This window comes from Pleurodeles waltl, chromosome 10 (assembly GCF_031143425.1).
Source record: "Pleurodeles waltl isolate 20211129_DDA chromosome 10, aPleWal1.hap1.20221129, whole genome shotgun sequence".
Classification (NCBI taxonomy): Eukaryota; Metazoa; Chordata; class Amphibia; order Caudata; family Salamandridae; genus Pleurodeles; species Pleurodeles waltl.
Genome location: NC_090449.1, coordinates 73,129,422 through 73,147,254, shown reverse-complemented (window position 1 = coordinate 73,147,254; position 17,833 = coordinate 73,129,422). Strand labels below are relative to the sequence as shown.

The 17,833-nt window shown below is 47.1% G+C and overlaps 1 protein-coding gene across 8 annotated transcripts in view; it reads left to right on the top strand.

Moving 5' to 3' along the window:
• Positions 1-17,833, top strand: part of TRAF7 (TNF receptor associated factor 7) — a 204,588-nt gene that overhangs the window by 81,745 nt on the left and 105,010 nt on the right. For all 8 annotated transcript variants that reach the window (XM_069209733.1, XM_069209739.1, XM_069209737.1 and 5 more), the window contains 2 exons: positions 6,877-6,910; positions 9,244-9,427. In XM_069209733.1, coding sequence (XP_069065834.1) covers positions 6,877-6,910; positions 9,244-9,427 — 218 coding nt within the window. The remainder of the gene's footprint in view (positions 1-6,876; positions 6,911-9,243; positions 9,428-17,833) is intronic.

Here is a 17,833-nt window from a genome sequence, read left to right as displayed (position 1 = left end):
TTGATTAACATATTTACTGTGCCTGTAAGTCCCTAGTATATGGTGTAGGCACTACACCCAGGGCCTGGAAGTTAAATGCTATCTGTGGAATGCAGCACCTATGGTCAAATCCACAGGGTTGGCCTATAAAGCAAGTCTTCAGGTCTACCATGTGTAGCCTGATTGTAGTAGCCTAAAACTCTGCTGTCAAACCTGCCAAAATATTCCTTTTTGGGAGGTGGAAAACTCTGCTTTTAAAAAGTTAACCTGTAACTTTTGGCCAAGACTAAAATAGTTCACAGATTATTTTTCAGATCTATTAAAAGGCCAATTCACTGGAAAAGTTTGAGTTTTCATAAGTATTAGTAAACTTAATTTTATAGATTTACCTTTTCCCTTCCTGAAGGTTAATTTGCATTAGTCTGCCAGCACCTACCCAGCAAGTCCTTGACCTTAATAAGGTGCAAACATAGCTCCCACAGCAGAACAATGGCTTGGGCCTGATTACAATATAGACTTGCTGTGGGGCATTTGATCCCTATCATCCCAGGAAGGACAGTTGGGGTTGATATAGGAACGTTATTAACTTGAATGGGACAGAGGTGAGGCTTGACCATTCATAGTTTAGTGTAAGAAGAAACATTAAGACGGGGAAAGCCCTCGTCTCCAAGGACCACACTAGCCAGGCTGGCTCCCAACCAGCTGAAGGAAGCTACCTCCAGAATTAGTTTGAAATGACTGTAGGAGGCTGGCCTGGCTTGTAGTGGGTACCAAGGGTTACTTACACTCTGTACCAGGTCCAGTTATCCCTTATTAGTGTGGAAGAGGTGTTTCTTGCAGCTTAGGCAGATAGAAGGTAGCTATAGCAGAGCAGCTTAGGCTGAACTAGGAGACATGCAAAGCTCCTACTATACCACTGGTGTCATATGCACAATATCATAAGAAAACACAATACACATATATACTAAAAATAAAGGTACTTTATTTTTATGACAATATGCCAAAAGTATCCCAGTGAGTATCCTCAGTATGAGGATGCCAAATATACACAAGATATATGTACACAATACCAAAAATATGCAGTAATAGCAAAAGGAAGTAATGCAAGCAATGTAAAGTTACATAGGAGCACATAGGTATAGGGGCAACACAAAACATATACTCCAAAAGTGGAATGCGAACCACGAATGGACCCCAAACTTATGTGAGCTTGTAGAGGGTCGCTGGGGCTGTAAGAAAACAGTGAGGGTTAGAAAAATAGCCCACCCCAAGACCCTGAAAAGTAGGTGTAAAGTGCACCTATATTCCCCAGAGAGCACAGAAGTCGTGATAGGGGAATTCTGCAAGGAAGACCAACACCAGCAATGCAACCAAAGTGGATTTCCGGACGAGAGTACCTGTGGAACAAGGGGACCAAGTCCAAGAGTCGCGACAAAGTTGAGAGTGGGCAGATGCCCAGGAAATGCCAGCTGAGGGTGCAAGGAAGCTGCCAACGGATGGTAGAAGCTGTGGATTCTGCAAGAACGAAGAGGGCTAGAAACTTCCCCTTTGGAGGATGGATGTCCCACGTCGTGAAGAAGCTTGCAGAGGTGTTCCCACGCAGAAAGACCGCAAATAAGCCTTGCTAGCTGCAAGGGTCGCGTTAGGGTTTTTGGATGCTGCTGTGGCCCAGGAGGGACCAGGATGTCGCCACTTGGATGAGGAGACAGAGGGGGCGCCCAGCAAGTCAGGGAAAACTCACAGAAGCAGGCAGCACCCGCAGAAGTGCCGGAACAAGCACTTAGAAGAGGAGTGAACCGGAGCTTACCCGAAGACACAAAAGGGAGTCCCACGACGCCGGAGGACAACTCAGGAGGTTGTGCACTGCAGGTTAGAGTGTCGGGGACCCAGGCTTGGCTGTGCACGAAGGAAATCCTGGAAGAGTGCACAGGAGCCGGAGCAGCTGCAAATCACGCGGTACCCAGCAATGCAGTCTAGCGTGGGGAGGCAAGGACTTACCTCCACCAAACTTGGACTGAAGAGTCACTGGACTGTGGGAGTCACTTAGACAGAGTTGCTGAGTTCCAGGGACCACGCTCGTCGTGCTGAGAGGGGACCCAGAGGACCGGTGATGCAGTCTTTTGTTGCCTGCGGTTGCAGGGGGAAGATTCTGTCGACCCACGGGAGAGTTCTTCAGAGCTCCTGGTGCAAGAAGGAGGCAGGCTACCCCCAGAGCATTCCCCACCAGGACACAGGCGATAAAGCGGCAGGATCAGCGAGACAAGGTTGCAGTAGTCGTCTTTGCTACTTTGTTGCGGTTTTGCAGGCGTCCTGAGCAGTCAGTGGTCGATCCTTTGGCAGAAGGTGAAGAGAGAGATGCAGAGGAACTCTGATGAGCTCTTGCATTCGTTATCTAAAGAATTCCCCCAAGCAGAGACCCTAAATAGCCAGAAAAGGAGGTTTGGCTACCTAGGAAGGAGGATAGGCTAGCAACACAGGTAAGAGCCTATCAGAAGGAGTCTCTGACGTCACCTGCTGGCACTGGCCACTCAGAGCAGTCCAGTGTGCCAGCAGCACCTCTGTTTCCAAGATGGCAGAGGTCTGGAGCACACTGGAGGAGCTCTGGGCACCTCCCAGGGGAGGTGCAGGTCAGGGGAGTGGTCACTGCCCTTTCCTTTGTCCAGTTTCGTGCCAGAGCAGGGCTGGGGGATCCCTGAACCGGTGTAGACTGGCTTATGCAGAGATGGGCAGCATCTGTGCCCATCAAAGCATTTCCAGAGGCTGGGGGAGGCTACTCCTCCCCAGCCCTGACACCTTTTTCCAAAGGGAGAGGGTGTAACACCCTCTCTCTGAGGAAGTCCTTTGTTCTGCCTTCCTGGGCTAGGCCTGGCTGGACCCCAGGAGGGCAGAAACCTGTCTGAGGGGTTGGCAGCAGCTGCAGTGAAACCCCGGGAAAGGCAGTTTGGCAGTACCCGGGTCTGTGCTAGAGACTCGGGGATCATGTAATTGTCTCCCCAATGCCAGAATGGCATTGGGGTGACAATTCCATGATCTTAGACATGTTACATGGCCATGTTCGGAGTTACCATTGTGACGATATATATAGGTAGTGACCGATGTATAGTGCACACATGTAATGGTGTCCCTGCACTCACAAAGTCCGGGGAATTTGCCCTGAATGATGTGGGGGCACCTTGGCTAGTGCCAGGGTGCCCACACACTAAGGGGGTCATTCCGACCTTGGCGGTCCAAGACCGCCAGGGCCGGGGACCACGGAAGCACCGCCAACAAGCTGGCGGTGCTTCCCAGCCCATTCTGACCGCGGCGGTAAAGCCGCGGTCAGAAAAGGGGATCCGGCGGTTTCCCGCCGGATTTCCCCTGCATGGGCTGAATCTCCATGGCGGCGCTGCAAGCAGCGCCGCCATGGAGATTCCGACCCCCTTCCCGCCATCCTGTTTCTGGCGGTTTTTGCAATTGGCATGGGCAGTGCAGGGGCCCCCTAACAGGGCCCCATAAAGATTTTCACTGTCTGCTTAGCAGACAGTGAAAATCGCGACGGGTGCAACTGCACCCGTCGCACCCCTGCAACTCCGCCGGCTCCATTCGGAGCCGGCTTCCTTGTTGCAGGGCCTTTCCCGCTGGGCCGGCGGGTGCTCTTTTGGCGGTCGCCCGCCGGCCCAGTGGGAAAGCCAGAATGGCATCCGCAGTCTTCTGACCGCGGAGCGGCCATTTGGCGGTTCCCGCCAGGGTCAGAATGACCCTCTAAGTAACTTAGCACCCAACCTTCACCAGACACCACATGGACGTTATTTCACTCAGGCTGCAGTGGCAGCCCTGTGTAAGAATTGTCAGAGCTCCCTATGGGTGGCAAAAGAAATGCTGCAGCCCATAGGGATCTCCTGAAACCCCAATACCCTGGGTACCTCAGTACCATATAGTAGGGAATTATAAGGGTGTTCCAATATGCCAATGTGAATTGGTAAAATCGGTCACTGGCCTGCTAGTGACAATTTAGAAAGCAGAGAGAGCATAACCACTGAGGTTCTGGTTAGCAGAGCCTCAGTGAGACAGTTAGTCATCACACAGGGAACACATACAGGGCACACTTATGAGCACTGGGTCCCTGGCTGGCAGGGTCCCAGTGACACATACACTAAAACAACATATATACAGTGAAATATGGGGGTAACATGCCAGGCAAGATGGTACTTTCCTACAATGACACGGAGAGGGGACCTGACATTTCCCAAGCTACACCTCTAAGGGGACATATGCACTTTTTACAAAGGGAGGAAGGGTTTACCCATCTTTGATTTTAACAGTGAAATGACCCTTGGGATTATGCTGAAAAAGTCAGTCGGTTGCTCCTTGATAATTTTTACTGCATTGGTTAGGAAAGAGCCATGAGTTGCCCCCCACCCTCTAGTTAGTGCCAGCCATATTTTAGGTATCCCAAGGCTTCCTCCTCAGAACACTTTTTATAACTGCAGAAGATCTGAAGAGGACTGGATCTGCTATTGGACCTAAAAGAAGCCCTGAAAGACCGGAGTTACTCCATCTTTCACCCAGGACAAAGAAGTGGATTCCAAGGTTCAGTTGGTTGACTTCCTGTGTAGATAGGGGGGAAGGATAAGCTGCAAGATTTTCTTTTTTTTTTTCTTTTTTTCCCCGAAGTGATCGGTTGATCAGTACCAACTGCAGCTGGACTGGACATTGTAGGTGGCCTCTGTTGAACTAAATATTACCCCCTCAGTGCTGTCCCCGAGGTCCTAGGAGGCTTAGAAGTGACCTAGAGGAGCTGCTCCTGAAATCCCGAAAAGCTGATTCTTAAAATATTGTTGGGCTTCCAAGACCTCCAGAGTTGTCAGGGTGACCTTGTGGCATAGGTGACTGATTTTTATGGAACTTCGACGGGTACAGCTTCAGGTTTGCCCCACTGTAGGACTTTGAGCGCCATATAAAAAGGCTAAGTGAGAAGGTTAAATCTTTGACTGGGGTGAACCCTCTTGGTGTATTAGACCCGCGCTCCAATGTGGTTGCACAGAAATTACACCTAGGGCAATGTCTGGACTTTATGACCTATCATTGGTGCTTAGTGCTTTTTGCCATTATTTTTCTTAAAACGTAAAAAAGAAAAAAAAAAAGATCTCCGGTTTCGCTTAATGTTTTTTTGTTGTTTTGGTGACAGTTTGTTTATAAAAACGTACTATAATTTTCTAACTTGTTTTGGGATTTGTATTATTTTTTGTTTTGACTTTATTACTGTTTTGATATTACATACATTCTTTACACATTACCCTCAGTTAAGCCAGACTGTTTTTTGCCACAGCTACCAGGGGTTTGAGCTCAGGTTAGTTCAGTGCCTTTGGGGCTCATCTTGACAAGTTAGTGTTATTATTCTTTTAAGTGTGTAACTAGCAACCCAAATAATAGTCTACTATCCTGCACAGATGATGCAATAGCCTAATGGCAGTAATGATGGTAACCACTTAGTCTGCAATGTACTGGTTCTGCTGGAAAAGGTTTTACACATGCAAACCAATCTTCACTCTAACCACTCTGGAATTGCTTGTAATCTCATTTAGAGAGTACCTCAGTATAACAGTTCTGGGTGGATTGCCTCTCGGTATGTAGCTAATCCTAATTTGTAATGGTTTGATCTGGTCCTTTTATGGCTTACAAAATTAAAAAAATAGACTGGACCCTTAACCTATTGATTACCAATGGCAGAGATTATTTACAGAATTCCAGTCATCACTTTTTGTGTGAAGTTAGTCTCCTAGAAGAAGGGTTGTACCCAGGCTTTGGTCCTGAGATTGCCGTGCCCTGGGACTCAAGCTACACCTGTAAGTGTTCCAAACCATTGTGGGGGGTCTCTCTTATTCCTGTTCTGAGTTGTCTTGGCCTTACACGTAAGGCACGATAAAGCCTGATTTGAGTATGTCTGTCTCTGTATGTAATGGCATAGAAAAAATGACTGGAATGAAACCAGAGCGAGAACCAGTGACTGAGATAATTCATGTTTTCTACCTATCACTGCACACAATTGAAACATCTAAATTGTAAAAAAATAAAAACACCAAAACAAAATCTAATTGGTATCTACAGCAAAAGAAATAAAACCAGGGACAGGTTAAGGACAACAAGAAATTGAACACAACACGTGTAGGCATTTATATATGAATGATACACTGTGCCTCAGGCACAGTTGATGACTTTGAGGAACATTCTGGAATACTAGGGGTGAGACAGGGAGTCAACATAGGCAAATAACATGAAAATGGAGCCACAATGAGCAGTATGACCAGTAGATGCAAGTCAAGGGGAATCTTATTTAACAGCTATTTAATGGTTTACATTCATTAAATTAAATGAATATGCAGGCAAGGAAGTGAGCTACTCCTTACACCCTTGATGACTATGTCCATCTGCCCACTTCATGGCTTTGAGGTCACAAACTCTGATCAAATTCACTTAATTCACCCAGGGTACTAGCAAAAATCCATCTAACTATTGAAATATCGTTCGTCATTAAGATGCTATTCACATTCTTTGAAGTAGTTTGTATACTTTTATAGAAGGCTAAGTAACCAGAATTCCCAGCAATGAAGGGCCTCTTGATTCCTCTTGTACACGAAGCAGGTAACCTGTTTATTCTTTAAGTTTTTATTGTTTACTTTAAATATTTAAAAAACTTGAATCCACTGTGAGGTCAGACTGCCCTAGTTCTCGTGTCTACTCTTTTTACCTGTAGATGCAACAACAGTGGTAATATTAGTAAGCCAGTAGACTGATATAGACTCATTTGCTTGCAAGTACTGATTGGGTCACTGTTAAACAGCTGTGACGATCATACTGTGCTCTTGACATTCTCAAGTTGATGTGTCTTAACATATTTCTTTTTTCACTTCTCCTCAGCACACATTTTGCCGGCGATGTGCATTAACTTCTGGTAGGTGCTTCTTGTTTCTGTAAAAGGTGGAGGGGAGGGTTTTGAAGAAGATACAGGAAACCTCATTGAATTTTAATTCCTAGACGTGTACTGCAGCACGTTACAATATAAAAAAATTAAGTTGCGGCTTCTTCTCCCTTTAACAATGATCTTGTTTCATTTAAACTTGTACCATTACTGGCACTGTCCTTCATGAACTGAAATAGCAAATGTGCTAAATGATGGATTTCTATTCTGTGTATATGGGGGAGGAGGGTGTTGCCGGTCAAGATTCCTAGGCAGAGGAGGGTAGGTTAAACAAAAGGTGATGGGTCAAATGCCTTCAAAAGTCAGCCGCTGTCTGCCACTCAAGACCTCATTCCAGTCCATTGTGTTTTACCCATTGCACTACTCCAGACTCTGAGCAGCCATGTGTAAGCCAGTTCCTGCTTCAATAGAAGCATCACAACACAAATTGCTAAGCCATGTCCTTTCTGAATGGTAACATAAGTAACTGCAGACAGTTTTAGCCATTTGTCGGGTCTTGTTAGTGAAAAGTAACTGGGACATGTCTGGACGTAACCATCATGCTTCTGGTGTCCCAAATTAAACAGCAAGAGATAATGGGTGGAATTTTCTCAAAAGTCTCAACCACTGACAGTCTCTGGGGCTGTATTTCAGTCCATCATTCTTTTTGGCCACTGTGCCACTCCAGGCAGAAGCAACCATAAGTAAATTACTCTTGGGCCTCCTCCAACAGGAACAGGTCAGCTAAACTGCAACACCCTGTCATCCCTGAAAGGGAATAGAGGCCCCCCCAGAACTGTTTAAGGGTGGTTGTGTTGCTACCAAGATGGGACCTAGTCTGGTTGTATGGACTGTACTGTACATGTTGGAGCAAGACTTAAGGGCCTGATTTAGAACTCAGCGGATGGGTTACTCCGTCGCAACGGTGATGGATATCCCATCCGCCGAAATCTAAATCCCATTCTATTCTATGGGATTTAGATTTCGGCTGATTGGATATCCGTCACAGTTGTGACGAATAACCCGTCTGCTGAGTTCTAAATCAGGCCCTAAGACTGATTTGCATATGACTGATCTCAGTCTAGAGTGGCATAGTAGTCAACAAACCATGAACTGGGATGTGGCTTAATTACCGGTGGCTCAGATTATTGCAAGGATTTGGGACATCACATTCTTGTGCTTTGTAGACCAGACTAAGCCCCTTTACTGCAATAATGAGCTTATGTTTTGAAATTTCTTGGCAGAGTAGAGTGTAGGTCCCATTGCTGAAATAGTAGAGTGGGGGAGGTAGCAAGTCCGATCTGCAGTGCAGTTCTATGATTGGCAAAGTTGGGCAGCATGCCTTTTTTCAAGAGCAAAGAATGATGCAGGTCAAGGTTTCAGTATCAGAATAGCAAATGGTTCTGTATGTTAGCTTTGAGTTAAATTGGTACTGTTTTTGAGTTATTGTTACTGCAATACATTCATCATGAAGCTATAGTGTGGGATTGACAGTGCTTTCTGTGAGCAGGGTGTGATACTGTAACTGGGGTTACAAATTGTAGTGTAAAGTGGGATTTAGGAGCATTGTCAGAGAAGGGAGTGGCCATAGTTCTGGAAGAGGGAAGTGTTCTGCAGACAGAGCGTGAGCTAGGTTGACCTAGATTGAGCTCCTTTAGTGGTCCTGGTACTGTAATAGTTACAGGATCTGCTTGATTGGACTAGGCTGGGCGGTGCATCTTCTTAGTACTGCAATAATTAAGAGTTTCTGCTGGTGACCTTTAACGTGCGGCGTTAGTGCTAGAAAGGTAAAGGATTCTGTTATTCTGGAGTGGAGTGCATTGGTGAAGCATTGTGTGGTCAAATTATCAGAATGATTAGGGGTTCTTCAGGTCTTTCTAAAATGGTTTGCCAGAGTAGTACTTTATCCCAGCACCAGAGTAGTGAAGGGGTATGAAGAATAGGTGTGTGGTGAAATAACAGAGCATTCAAAACTATTGAGTTGTAACACTTCACTCATTGTCAAGTACTGTTTTTTTCATGGCTACTTGGTACTTGTATTCCTGCTAATGTAGAATCAAAACAGCATGCACCAAAATGAGAAGACAAACCTAGGACAAGATAAGCAACCTGACATGTGGCAACCTTTGATGACCCTGAGAGCAATGCATGGTGTATAGGTGAATGTCACACCTACAAACCTCTTTTGGAAAAGGCCTTCTGTGGGCATACACTTGACTGGCAGCCCCCCTTATTTTCTGGCATCCACCTGTGGTTCTCTCATCTTCCTCCCTGGCAGCATAGCTGACAAACCCCCAACCTTTTTTTTTTTTTCCCCTTCTTGCCAGACAAGTGCCCGGTGGACAATGCCAAGCTGACAGTGGTGGTCAATAACATTGCTGTGGCAGAACAGATAGGGGAGCTTTTTATCCACTGTAAATATGGCTGCCAACCTGCAGCGAGTGGGAAGCCATCGGCATTTGAAGTCGACCCCAGAGGATGTCCTTTCACCATCAAACTAAGTTTGCGCAAGTAAGTGGCTTTTGATGACATTCCAATGTTTTTCTCTCTGTTTAGTGTTGCATGCCTTTGATAAACTGCGGCTAACAATTGAATGACCACAAAAGGATACAGCAAAGCTGTATAACCTGAGAAGAGAGGAGGCTATGAATAGGAAAGAATGTTGGATGCTATGAGGATCAACAACGAGAGGGGAGAGCAAAGTAAGGATGGGACAGAGTTGTCTGAGACAAGCCAGACATTGGGAATTACTTGTGTTAAAGTATTGGTAAAGTAAGAGTAAAGTCTTAAGTGGCTACTAGAACTATTCAGATCTGCTATTATTTTCATGTCTAATGGAAAATGGATCCAAAGGTTAATGTCCCTGCTTCTAAGGGCTGTGCCTTCACATTTGCATCTAGTGAACTTGGGCATGAGCACCAGTGCTCTGCTTTGTAACCTTGGTTTTCCTTTTTGGTTGTTGATGGTTTGACCATGATAGATTAAGTCCGGTTTACTGGTATGCTTTACGGCTGACACAGACGGCTATGAATGTGATGATTTTTATAGTTCTTACGGAAAAAGCAAACAAACACTAGGGACACCAGACGTGCAACCAGAAATAAAACAAAACATTGAGAACCAAACCACACACCCCACTACGTACCCTCCCCGAGACATCAATCAGCCAGCACCTTACAAAAGTACAAGAAATAAATAAGCCCATAGCAGAATTCCAGATACACATATCACATATACACCCATCACAACATCTGCAGTCAAGCAACCAATGCCTCATGATTCTGCCCCACATCTTCTCCCAGCATCTCCAGTGCATGATACTTGATCCAACCACTCCAGACCTTGTGAAACTTTCGGAGGCAGCCCCTACTGGCATGTGTAACTTTTTCTACCGCCTTGAAAATATCCATACCTTGTCTCCTTTCCCGTATCGTCAGCCATTCACTTACACCCCCATACAGAGCTACTGTTGTCTTTGCCACCACCAGGCCTAGGCCACAAAAGAGTAATTTGGCCTGTGGAAGGTCCATACTCTGAGGGACCCCCAGAAGGATGAAGTGTGGCTTAAGTATGATATGTTCCTCAAGTATGTTACTGAGTTTCTCCTTGATACCCTTAGAGTAGGATCAGTGGGCATTCCCAGAAAAGTCCTTTCTGATCAATACATCTTCCTTCATATTCCTCTCATCAATTAACTTTCCGGGCTTCAAACTCTTTCAGAATACGTTTTCCCAGCAATATCACTCGAGCCCTGCACAATGGCACCCTATGGGCATCAGCAGCATCTCTAGGCAAGGCGACACTAGAATATATTATGCACCAACTGTTACGCAGGCGCTGGTTCCTGCTTCTCTCTCTCAGGGGATTTCCCTTGATAATAGTAAGCACTGAATAGTTTCACCGACGTGCGGGGATCCTGGAGCACTTCTTTACAATGTATCTTCTTAAGTGTAAATGTTCGCCTTTCTTCATTAAGGCCTGGAGAAGAACTTAAGGTATTAAATTTTTTTTGCAATCTATAAATGAGGCTATATTAGTCAGTTGCTTCAATTTGCATTTGCATGGTAATATATGCTTAAAGAAACAGGAAAATTGGCTGGAATTGCGTTATTTGACTTCATAAATCTCATTCACTAACCTTTTTTAAAGGAAAAATCTGAAAAGAGGACAACGTAGGCTTATTGGCTTAAACTTTCAGATATGAAGAGAGTCTGTGCCTTTAAGGGCTCACATCCCACCAGTATCGCATCATGCCCAGGTGGTGGCAGTTACCTCTGTTCCTTTTTCCGGCTCCTGGTGACAGGATCTTGGAGTACTGAACTTGGCCTTTTTGTTTTTTTCTTTCAAAAATCTCACTGAGGAATTTTTGACAAAACCTCCATTTGACTGATTTCATAATTTCCAGTGTTTTTTGTTATTGTCTGACAGGAAAGTGTTTTTCTTTGTCACGTAAATTGCCGGTCTTATTTGACAAGTTGTAGGAAGTTGGCTCTGTATGTGCTATTTCAAAGTAAGGAATAGCATGCACAGAGTCCAAGGGTTCCCCTTAGAGGTAAAATAGTGGTAAAAATAGATAATACTAATGCTCTATTTTGTGGTAGTGTGGTCGAGCAGTAGGCTTATCCAAGGAGTAGTGTTAAGCATTTGTTGTACATACACATAGACAATAAATGAGGTACACACACTCAGAGACAAATCCAGCCAATAGGTTTTTGTATAGAAAAATATCTTTTCTTAGTTTATTTTAAGAACCACAGGTTCAAATTCTACATGTAATATCTCATTCGAAAGGTATTGCAGGTAAGTACTTTAGGAACTTTAAATCATAAAAATTGCATGTATACTTTTCAAGTTATTGACAAATAGCTGTTTTAAAAGTGGACACAGTGCAATTTTCACAGTTCCTAGGGGAGGTAAGTTTTGGTTAGTTTTACCAGGTAAGTAAGACACTTACAGGGTTCAGTTCTTGGTCCAAGGTAGCCCACCGTTGGGGGTTCAGAGCAACCCCAAAGTCACCACACCAGCAGCTCAGGGCCGGTCAGGTGCAGAGTTCAAAGTGGTGCCCAAAACACATAGGCTAGAATGGAGAGCAGGGGGTGCCCCGGTTCCGGTCTGCTTGCAGGTAAGTACCCGCGTCTTCGGAGGGCAGACCAGGGGGGTTTTGTAGGGCACCGGGGGGGACACAAGTCCACACAGAAATTTCACCCTCAGCAGCGCGGGGGCGGCCGGGTGCAGTGTAGAAACAAGCGTCGGGTTTGTAATGGAAGTCAATGGGAGATCTAGGGATCTCTTCAGCGCTGCAGGCAGGCAAGGGGGGGTTCCTCGGGGAAACCTCCACTTGGTCAAGGGAGAGGGACTCCTGGGGGTCACTCCTCCAGTGAAAGTCCGGTCCTTCAGGTCCTGGGGGCTGCGGGTGCAGGGTCTCTCCCAGGTGTCGGGACTTAGGATTCAAAGAGTCGCGGTCAGGGGAAGCCTCGGGATTCCCTCTGCAGGCGGCGCTGTGGGGGCTCAGGGGGGACAGGTTTTTGTACTCACAGTCTTAGAGTAGTCCTGGGGTCCCTCCTGAGGTGTTGGATCGCCACCAGCCGAGTCGGGGTCGCCGGGTGCAGTGTTGCAAGTCTCACGCTTCTTGCGGGGAGCTTGCAGGGTTCTTTAAAGCTGCTGGAAACAAAGTTGCAGCTTTTCTTGGAGCAGGTCCGCTGTCCTCGGGAGTTTCTTGTCTTTTCGAAGCAGGGGCAGTCCTCAGAGGATGTCGAGGTCGCTGGTCCCTTTGGAAGGCGTCGCTGGAGCAGGATCTTTGGAAGGCAGGAGACAGGCCGGTGAGTTTCTGGAGCCAAGGCAGTTGTCGTCTTCTGGTCTTCCTCTGCAGGGGTTTTCAGCTAGGCAGTCCTTCTTCTTGTAGTTGCAGGAATCTAATTTTCTAGGGTTCAGGGTAGCCCTTAAATACTAAATTTAAGGGCGTGTTTAGGTCTGGGGGGTTAGTAGCCAATGGCTACTAGCCCTGAGGGTGGGTACACCCTCTTTGTGCCTCCTCCCAAGGGGAGGGGGTCACAATCCTAACCCTATTGGGGGAATCCTCCATCTGGAAGATGGAGGATTTCTAAAAGTTAGTCACCTCAGCTCAGGACACCTTAGGGGCTGTCCTGACTGGCCAGTGACTCCTCCTTGTTGCTTTCTTTGTTCCCTCCAGCCTTGCCGCCAAAAGTGGGGGCCGTGGCCGGAGGGGGCGGGCAACTCCACTAAGCTGGAGTGCCCTGCTGGGCTGTGACAAAGGGGTGAGCCTTTGAGGCTCACCGCCAGGTGTTACAGCTCCTGCCTGGGGGAGGTGTTAGCATCTCCACCCAGTGCAGGCTTTGTTACTGGCCTCAGAGTGACAAAGGCACTCTCCCCATGGGGCCAGCAACATGTCTCTAGTGTGGCAGGCTGCTGGAACTAGTCAGCCTACACAGATAGTCGGTTAAGTTTCAGGGGGCACCTCTAAGGTGCCCTCTGGGGTGTATTTTACAATAAAATGTACACTGGCATCAGTGTGCGTTTATTGTGCTGAGGAGTTTGATACCAAACTTCCCAGTTTTCAGTGTAGCCATTATGGTGCTGTGGAGTTCGTGTTTGACAAACTCCCAGACCATATACTCTTATGGCTACCCTGCACTTACAATGTCTAAGGTTTTGTTTAGACACTGTAGGGGTACCATGCTCATGCACTGGTACCCTCACCTATGGTATAGTGCACCCTGCCTTAGGGCTGTAAGGCCTGCTAGAGGGGTGTCTTACCTATACTGCATAGGCAGTGAGAGGCTGGCATGGCACCCTGAGGGGAGTGCCATGTCGACTTACTCGTTTTGTCCTCACTAGCACACACAAGCTGGCAAGCAGTGTGTCTGTGCTGAGTGAGAGGTCTCCAGGGTGGCATAAGACATGCTGCAGCCCTTAGAGACCTTCCTTGGCATCAGGGCCCTTGGTACTAGAAGTACCAGTTACAAGGGACTTATCTGGATGCCAGGGTCTGCCAATTGTGGATACAAAAGTACAGGTTAGGGAAAGAACACTGGTGCTGGGGCCTGGTTAGCAGGCCTCAGCACACTTTCAATTGTAAACATAGCATCAGCAAAGGCAAAAAGTCAGGGGGCAACCATGCCAAGGAGGCATTTCCTTACACAACCCCCCCCAAACGAAAGAGGATGAGACTAACCTTTCCCAAGAGAGTCTTCATTTTCTAAGTGGAAGAACCTGGAAAGGCCATCTGCATTGGCATGGGCAGTCCCAGGTCTGTGTTCCACTATAAAGTCCATTCCCTGTAGGGAGATGGACCACCTCAACAGTTTAGGATTTTCACCTTTCATTTGCATCAGCCATTTGAGAGGTCTGTGGTCAGTTTGAACTAGGAAGTGAGTCCCAAAGAGGTATGGTCTCAGCTTCTTCAGGGACCAAACCACAGCAAAGGCCTCCCTCTCAATGGCACTCCAACGCTGCTCCCTGGGGAGTAACCTCCTGCTAATGAAAGCAACAGGCTGGTCAAGGCCATCATCATTTGTTTGGGACTAAACTGCCCCTATCCCATGTTCAGAGGCATCAGTCTGCACAATGAACTGCTTAGAATAATCTGGAGCTTTTAGAACTGGTGCTGAGCACATTGCTTGTTTCAGGGTGTCAAAGGCCTGTTGGCATTCCACAGTCCAGTTCACTTTCTTGGGCATTTTCTTGGAGGTGAGTTCAGTGAGGGCTGTCACAATGGATCCATATCCCTTCACAAACCTCCTGTAGTACCCAGTCAAGCCAAGGAATGCCCTGACTTGAGTCTGGGTTTTTGGAGCTACCCAGTCCAGAATAGTCTGGATCTTGGGTTGGAGTGGCTGAACTTGGCCTCCACCTACAAGGTGGCCCAAGTAAACCACAGTTCCCTGCCCTATCTGGCATTTGGATGCCTTGATAGAGAGGCCTGCAGATTGCAGAGCCTTCAAAACCTTCTTCAGGTGGACCAGGTGATCCTGCCAGGTGGAGCTAAAGACAGCAATATCATCAAGATAAGCTGTGCTAAAGGACTCCAAGCCAGCAAGGACTTGATTCACCAACCTTTGGAAGGTGGCAGGGGCATTCTTTAAACCAAAGGGCATCACAGTAAACTGATAATGCCCATCAGGTGTAGAGAATGCTGTTTTCTCTTTTGCTCCAGGTGCCATTTTTATTTGCCAGTACCCTGCTGTCAAGTCAAAGATACTTAGGAATTTGGCAGCACCTAATTTGTCTATGAGCTCATCAGCTCTAGGAATTGGATGAGCATCTGTCTTGGTGACAGAATTGAGCCCTCTGTAGTCCACACAAAACCTCATCTCTTTCTTTCCATCTTTGGTGTGAGGTTTGGGGACTAAGACCACTGGGCTAGCCCAGGGGCTATCAGAGCGCTCAATTACTCCCAATTCCAGCATCTTGTGGACTTCCACCTTGATGCTTTCTTTAACATGGTCAGACTGTCTAAAGATTTTGTTTTTGACAGGCATGCTGTCTCCTGTGTCCACATCATGGGTACACAGGTGTGTCTGACCAGGGGTTAAGGAGAAGAGTTCAGGAAACTGTTGTAGGACTCTCCTACAATCAGCTTGCTGTTGGCCAGAGAGGGTGTCTGAGTAGATCACTCCATCTACTGTGCCATCTTTTGGGTCTGATGACAGAAGATCAGGGAGAGGTTCACTCTCTGCCTCCTGATCCTCATCTGTTACCATCAACAGATTCACATCAGCCCTGTCATGGAAGAGCTTAAGGCGGTTCACATGGATCACCCTCTTGGGGCTCCTGCTTGTGCCCAGGTCCACCAGGTAGGTGACCTGACTCTTCCTTTCTAGTACTGGGTAAGGGCCACTCCATCTGTCCTGGAGTGTCCTGGGAGCCACAGGCTCCAGAACCCAGACTTTCTGCCCTGGTTGGAACTCAACCAGTGCAGCCTTTTGGTCATACCAAAACTTCTGGAGCTGTTGGCTGGCCTCAAGGTTTTTGGTTGCCTTTTCCATGTACTCTGCCATTCTAGAGCGAAGGCCAAGTACATAGTCCACTATGTCCTGTTTAGGCTCATGGAGAGGTCTCTCCCAGCCTTCTTTAACAAGGGCAAGTGGTCCCCTTACAGGATGACCAAACAGAAGTTCAAAGGGTGAGAACCCTACTCCCTTCTGTGGTACCTCCCTGTAAGCGAAAAGCAGACATGGCAAGAGGACATCCCATCTCCTTTTGAGTTTTTCTGGGAGCCCCATGATCATGCCTTTTAATGTCTTGTTGAATCTCTCAACTAAGCCATTAGTTTGTGGATGGTAAGGTGTAGTGAATTTATAAGTCACTCCACACTCATTCCACATATGTTTCAGGTATGCTGACATGAAGTTGGTACCTCTGTCAGACACCACCTCCTTAGGGAAACCCACTCTGGTAAAGATACCAATGAGGGCCTTGGCTACTGCAGGGGCAGTAGTCGACCTAAGGGGAATAGCTTCAGGATATCTGGTAGCATGATCCACTACTACCAGGATATACATATTTCCTGAGGCTGTGGGAGGTTCTAGTGGACCAACTATGTCCACACCCACTCTTTCAAAGGGAACCCCCACCACTGGAAGTGGAATGAGGGGGGCCTTTGGATGCCCACCTGTCTTACCACTGGCTTGACAGGTGGGGCAGGAGAGGCAAAACTCCTTAACCATGTTGGACATATTGGGCCAGTAGAAGTGGTTGACTAGCCTCTCCCACGTCTTGGTTTGTCCCAAATGTCCAGCAAGGGGAATGTCATGGCCAATGTTAGGATGAACTCTCTGAACAGCTGAGGCACTACCACTCTCCTAGTGGCACCAGGTTTGGGGTCTCTGGCCTCAGTGTACAGGAGTCCATCTTCCCAATAGACCCTATGTGTTCCATTTTTCTTGCCCTTGGACTCTTCAGCAGCTTGCTGCCTAAGGCCTTCAAGAGAGGGACAGGTTTCTTGTCCCTTACACAGCTCCTCCCTTGAGGGTCCCCCTGGGCCTAAGAGCTCAACCTGATAAGGTTCAAGCTCCAAAGGCTCAGTCCCCTCAGAGGGCAGAACTTCTTCCTGAGAAGAGAGGTTCCCTTTCTTTTGCTGTGTTGCAGTTGGTTTCCCAACTGACTTTCCTTTCCTCTTGGTAGGCTGGGCCATTCTTCCAGACTCCAGCTCTACTTGTTCACCCTGTGCCTTGCGTTGTGCTCTTGTTTTCACACACACCAGTTCAGGGATACCCAGCATTGCTGCATGGGTTTTTAGTTCTACCTCAGCCCATGCTGAGGACTCCAGGTCATTTCCAAGCAGACAGTCCACTGGGATATTTGAGGAGACCACCACCTGTTTCAGGCCATTGACCCCTCCCCATTCTAAAGTAACCATTGCCATGGGATGTACTTTTCTCTGATTGTCAGCGTTGGTGACTGTGTAAGTTTTTCCAGTCAGGTATTGGCCAGGGGAAACCAGTTTCTCTGTCACCATGGTGACACTGGCACCTGTATCCCTCAGGCCCTCTATTCTAGTCCCATTAATTAAGAGTTGCTGTCTGTATTTTTGCATGTTAGGCGGCCAGACAGCTAGTGTGGCTAAATCCACCCCACCCTCAGAAACTAGAGTAGCTTCAGTGTGGACCCTGATTTGCTCTGGGCACACTGTTGATCCCACTTGGAGACTAGCCATACCAGTGTTACCTGGATGGGAGTTTGGAGTGGAACCTTTCTTGGGACAGGCCTTGTCTCCAGTTTGGTGTCCATGCTGTTTACAGCTATGACACCAGGCCTTTTTGGGATCAAAGTTTTTACCCTTGTACCCATTGTTTTGTGAAGAGGCTCTGGGCCCACCCTCCTGTGCAGGTTTTTGGGGGCCTGTAGAAGACTTTTTACTATTTTTAGTTTTGGTTGTCTCATCACCCTTCCCCTGGG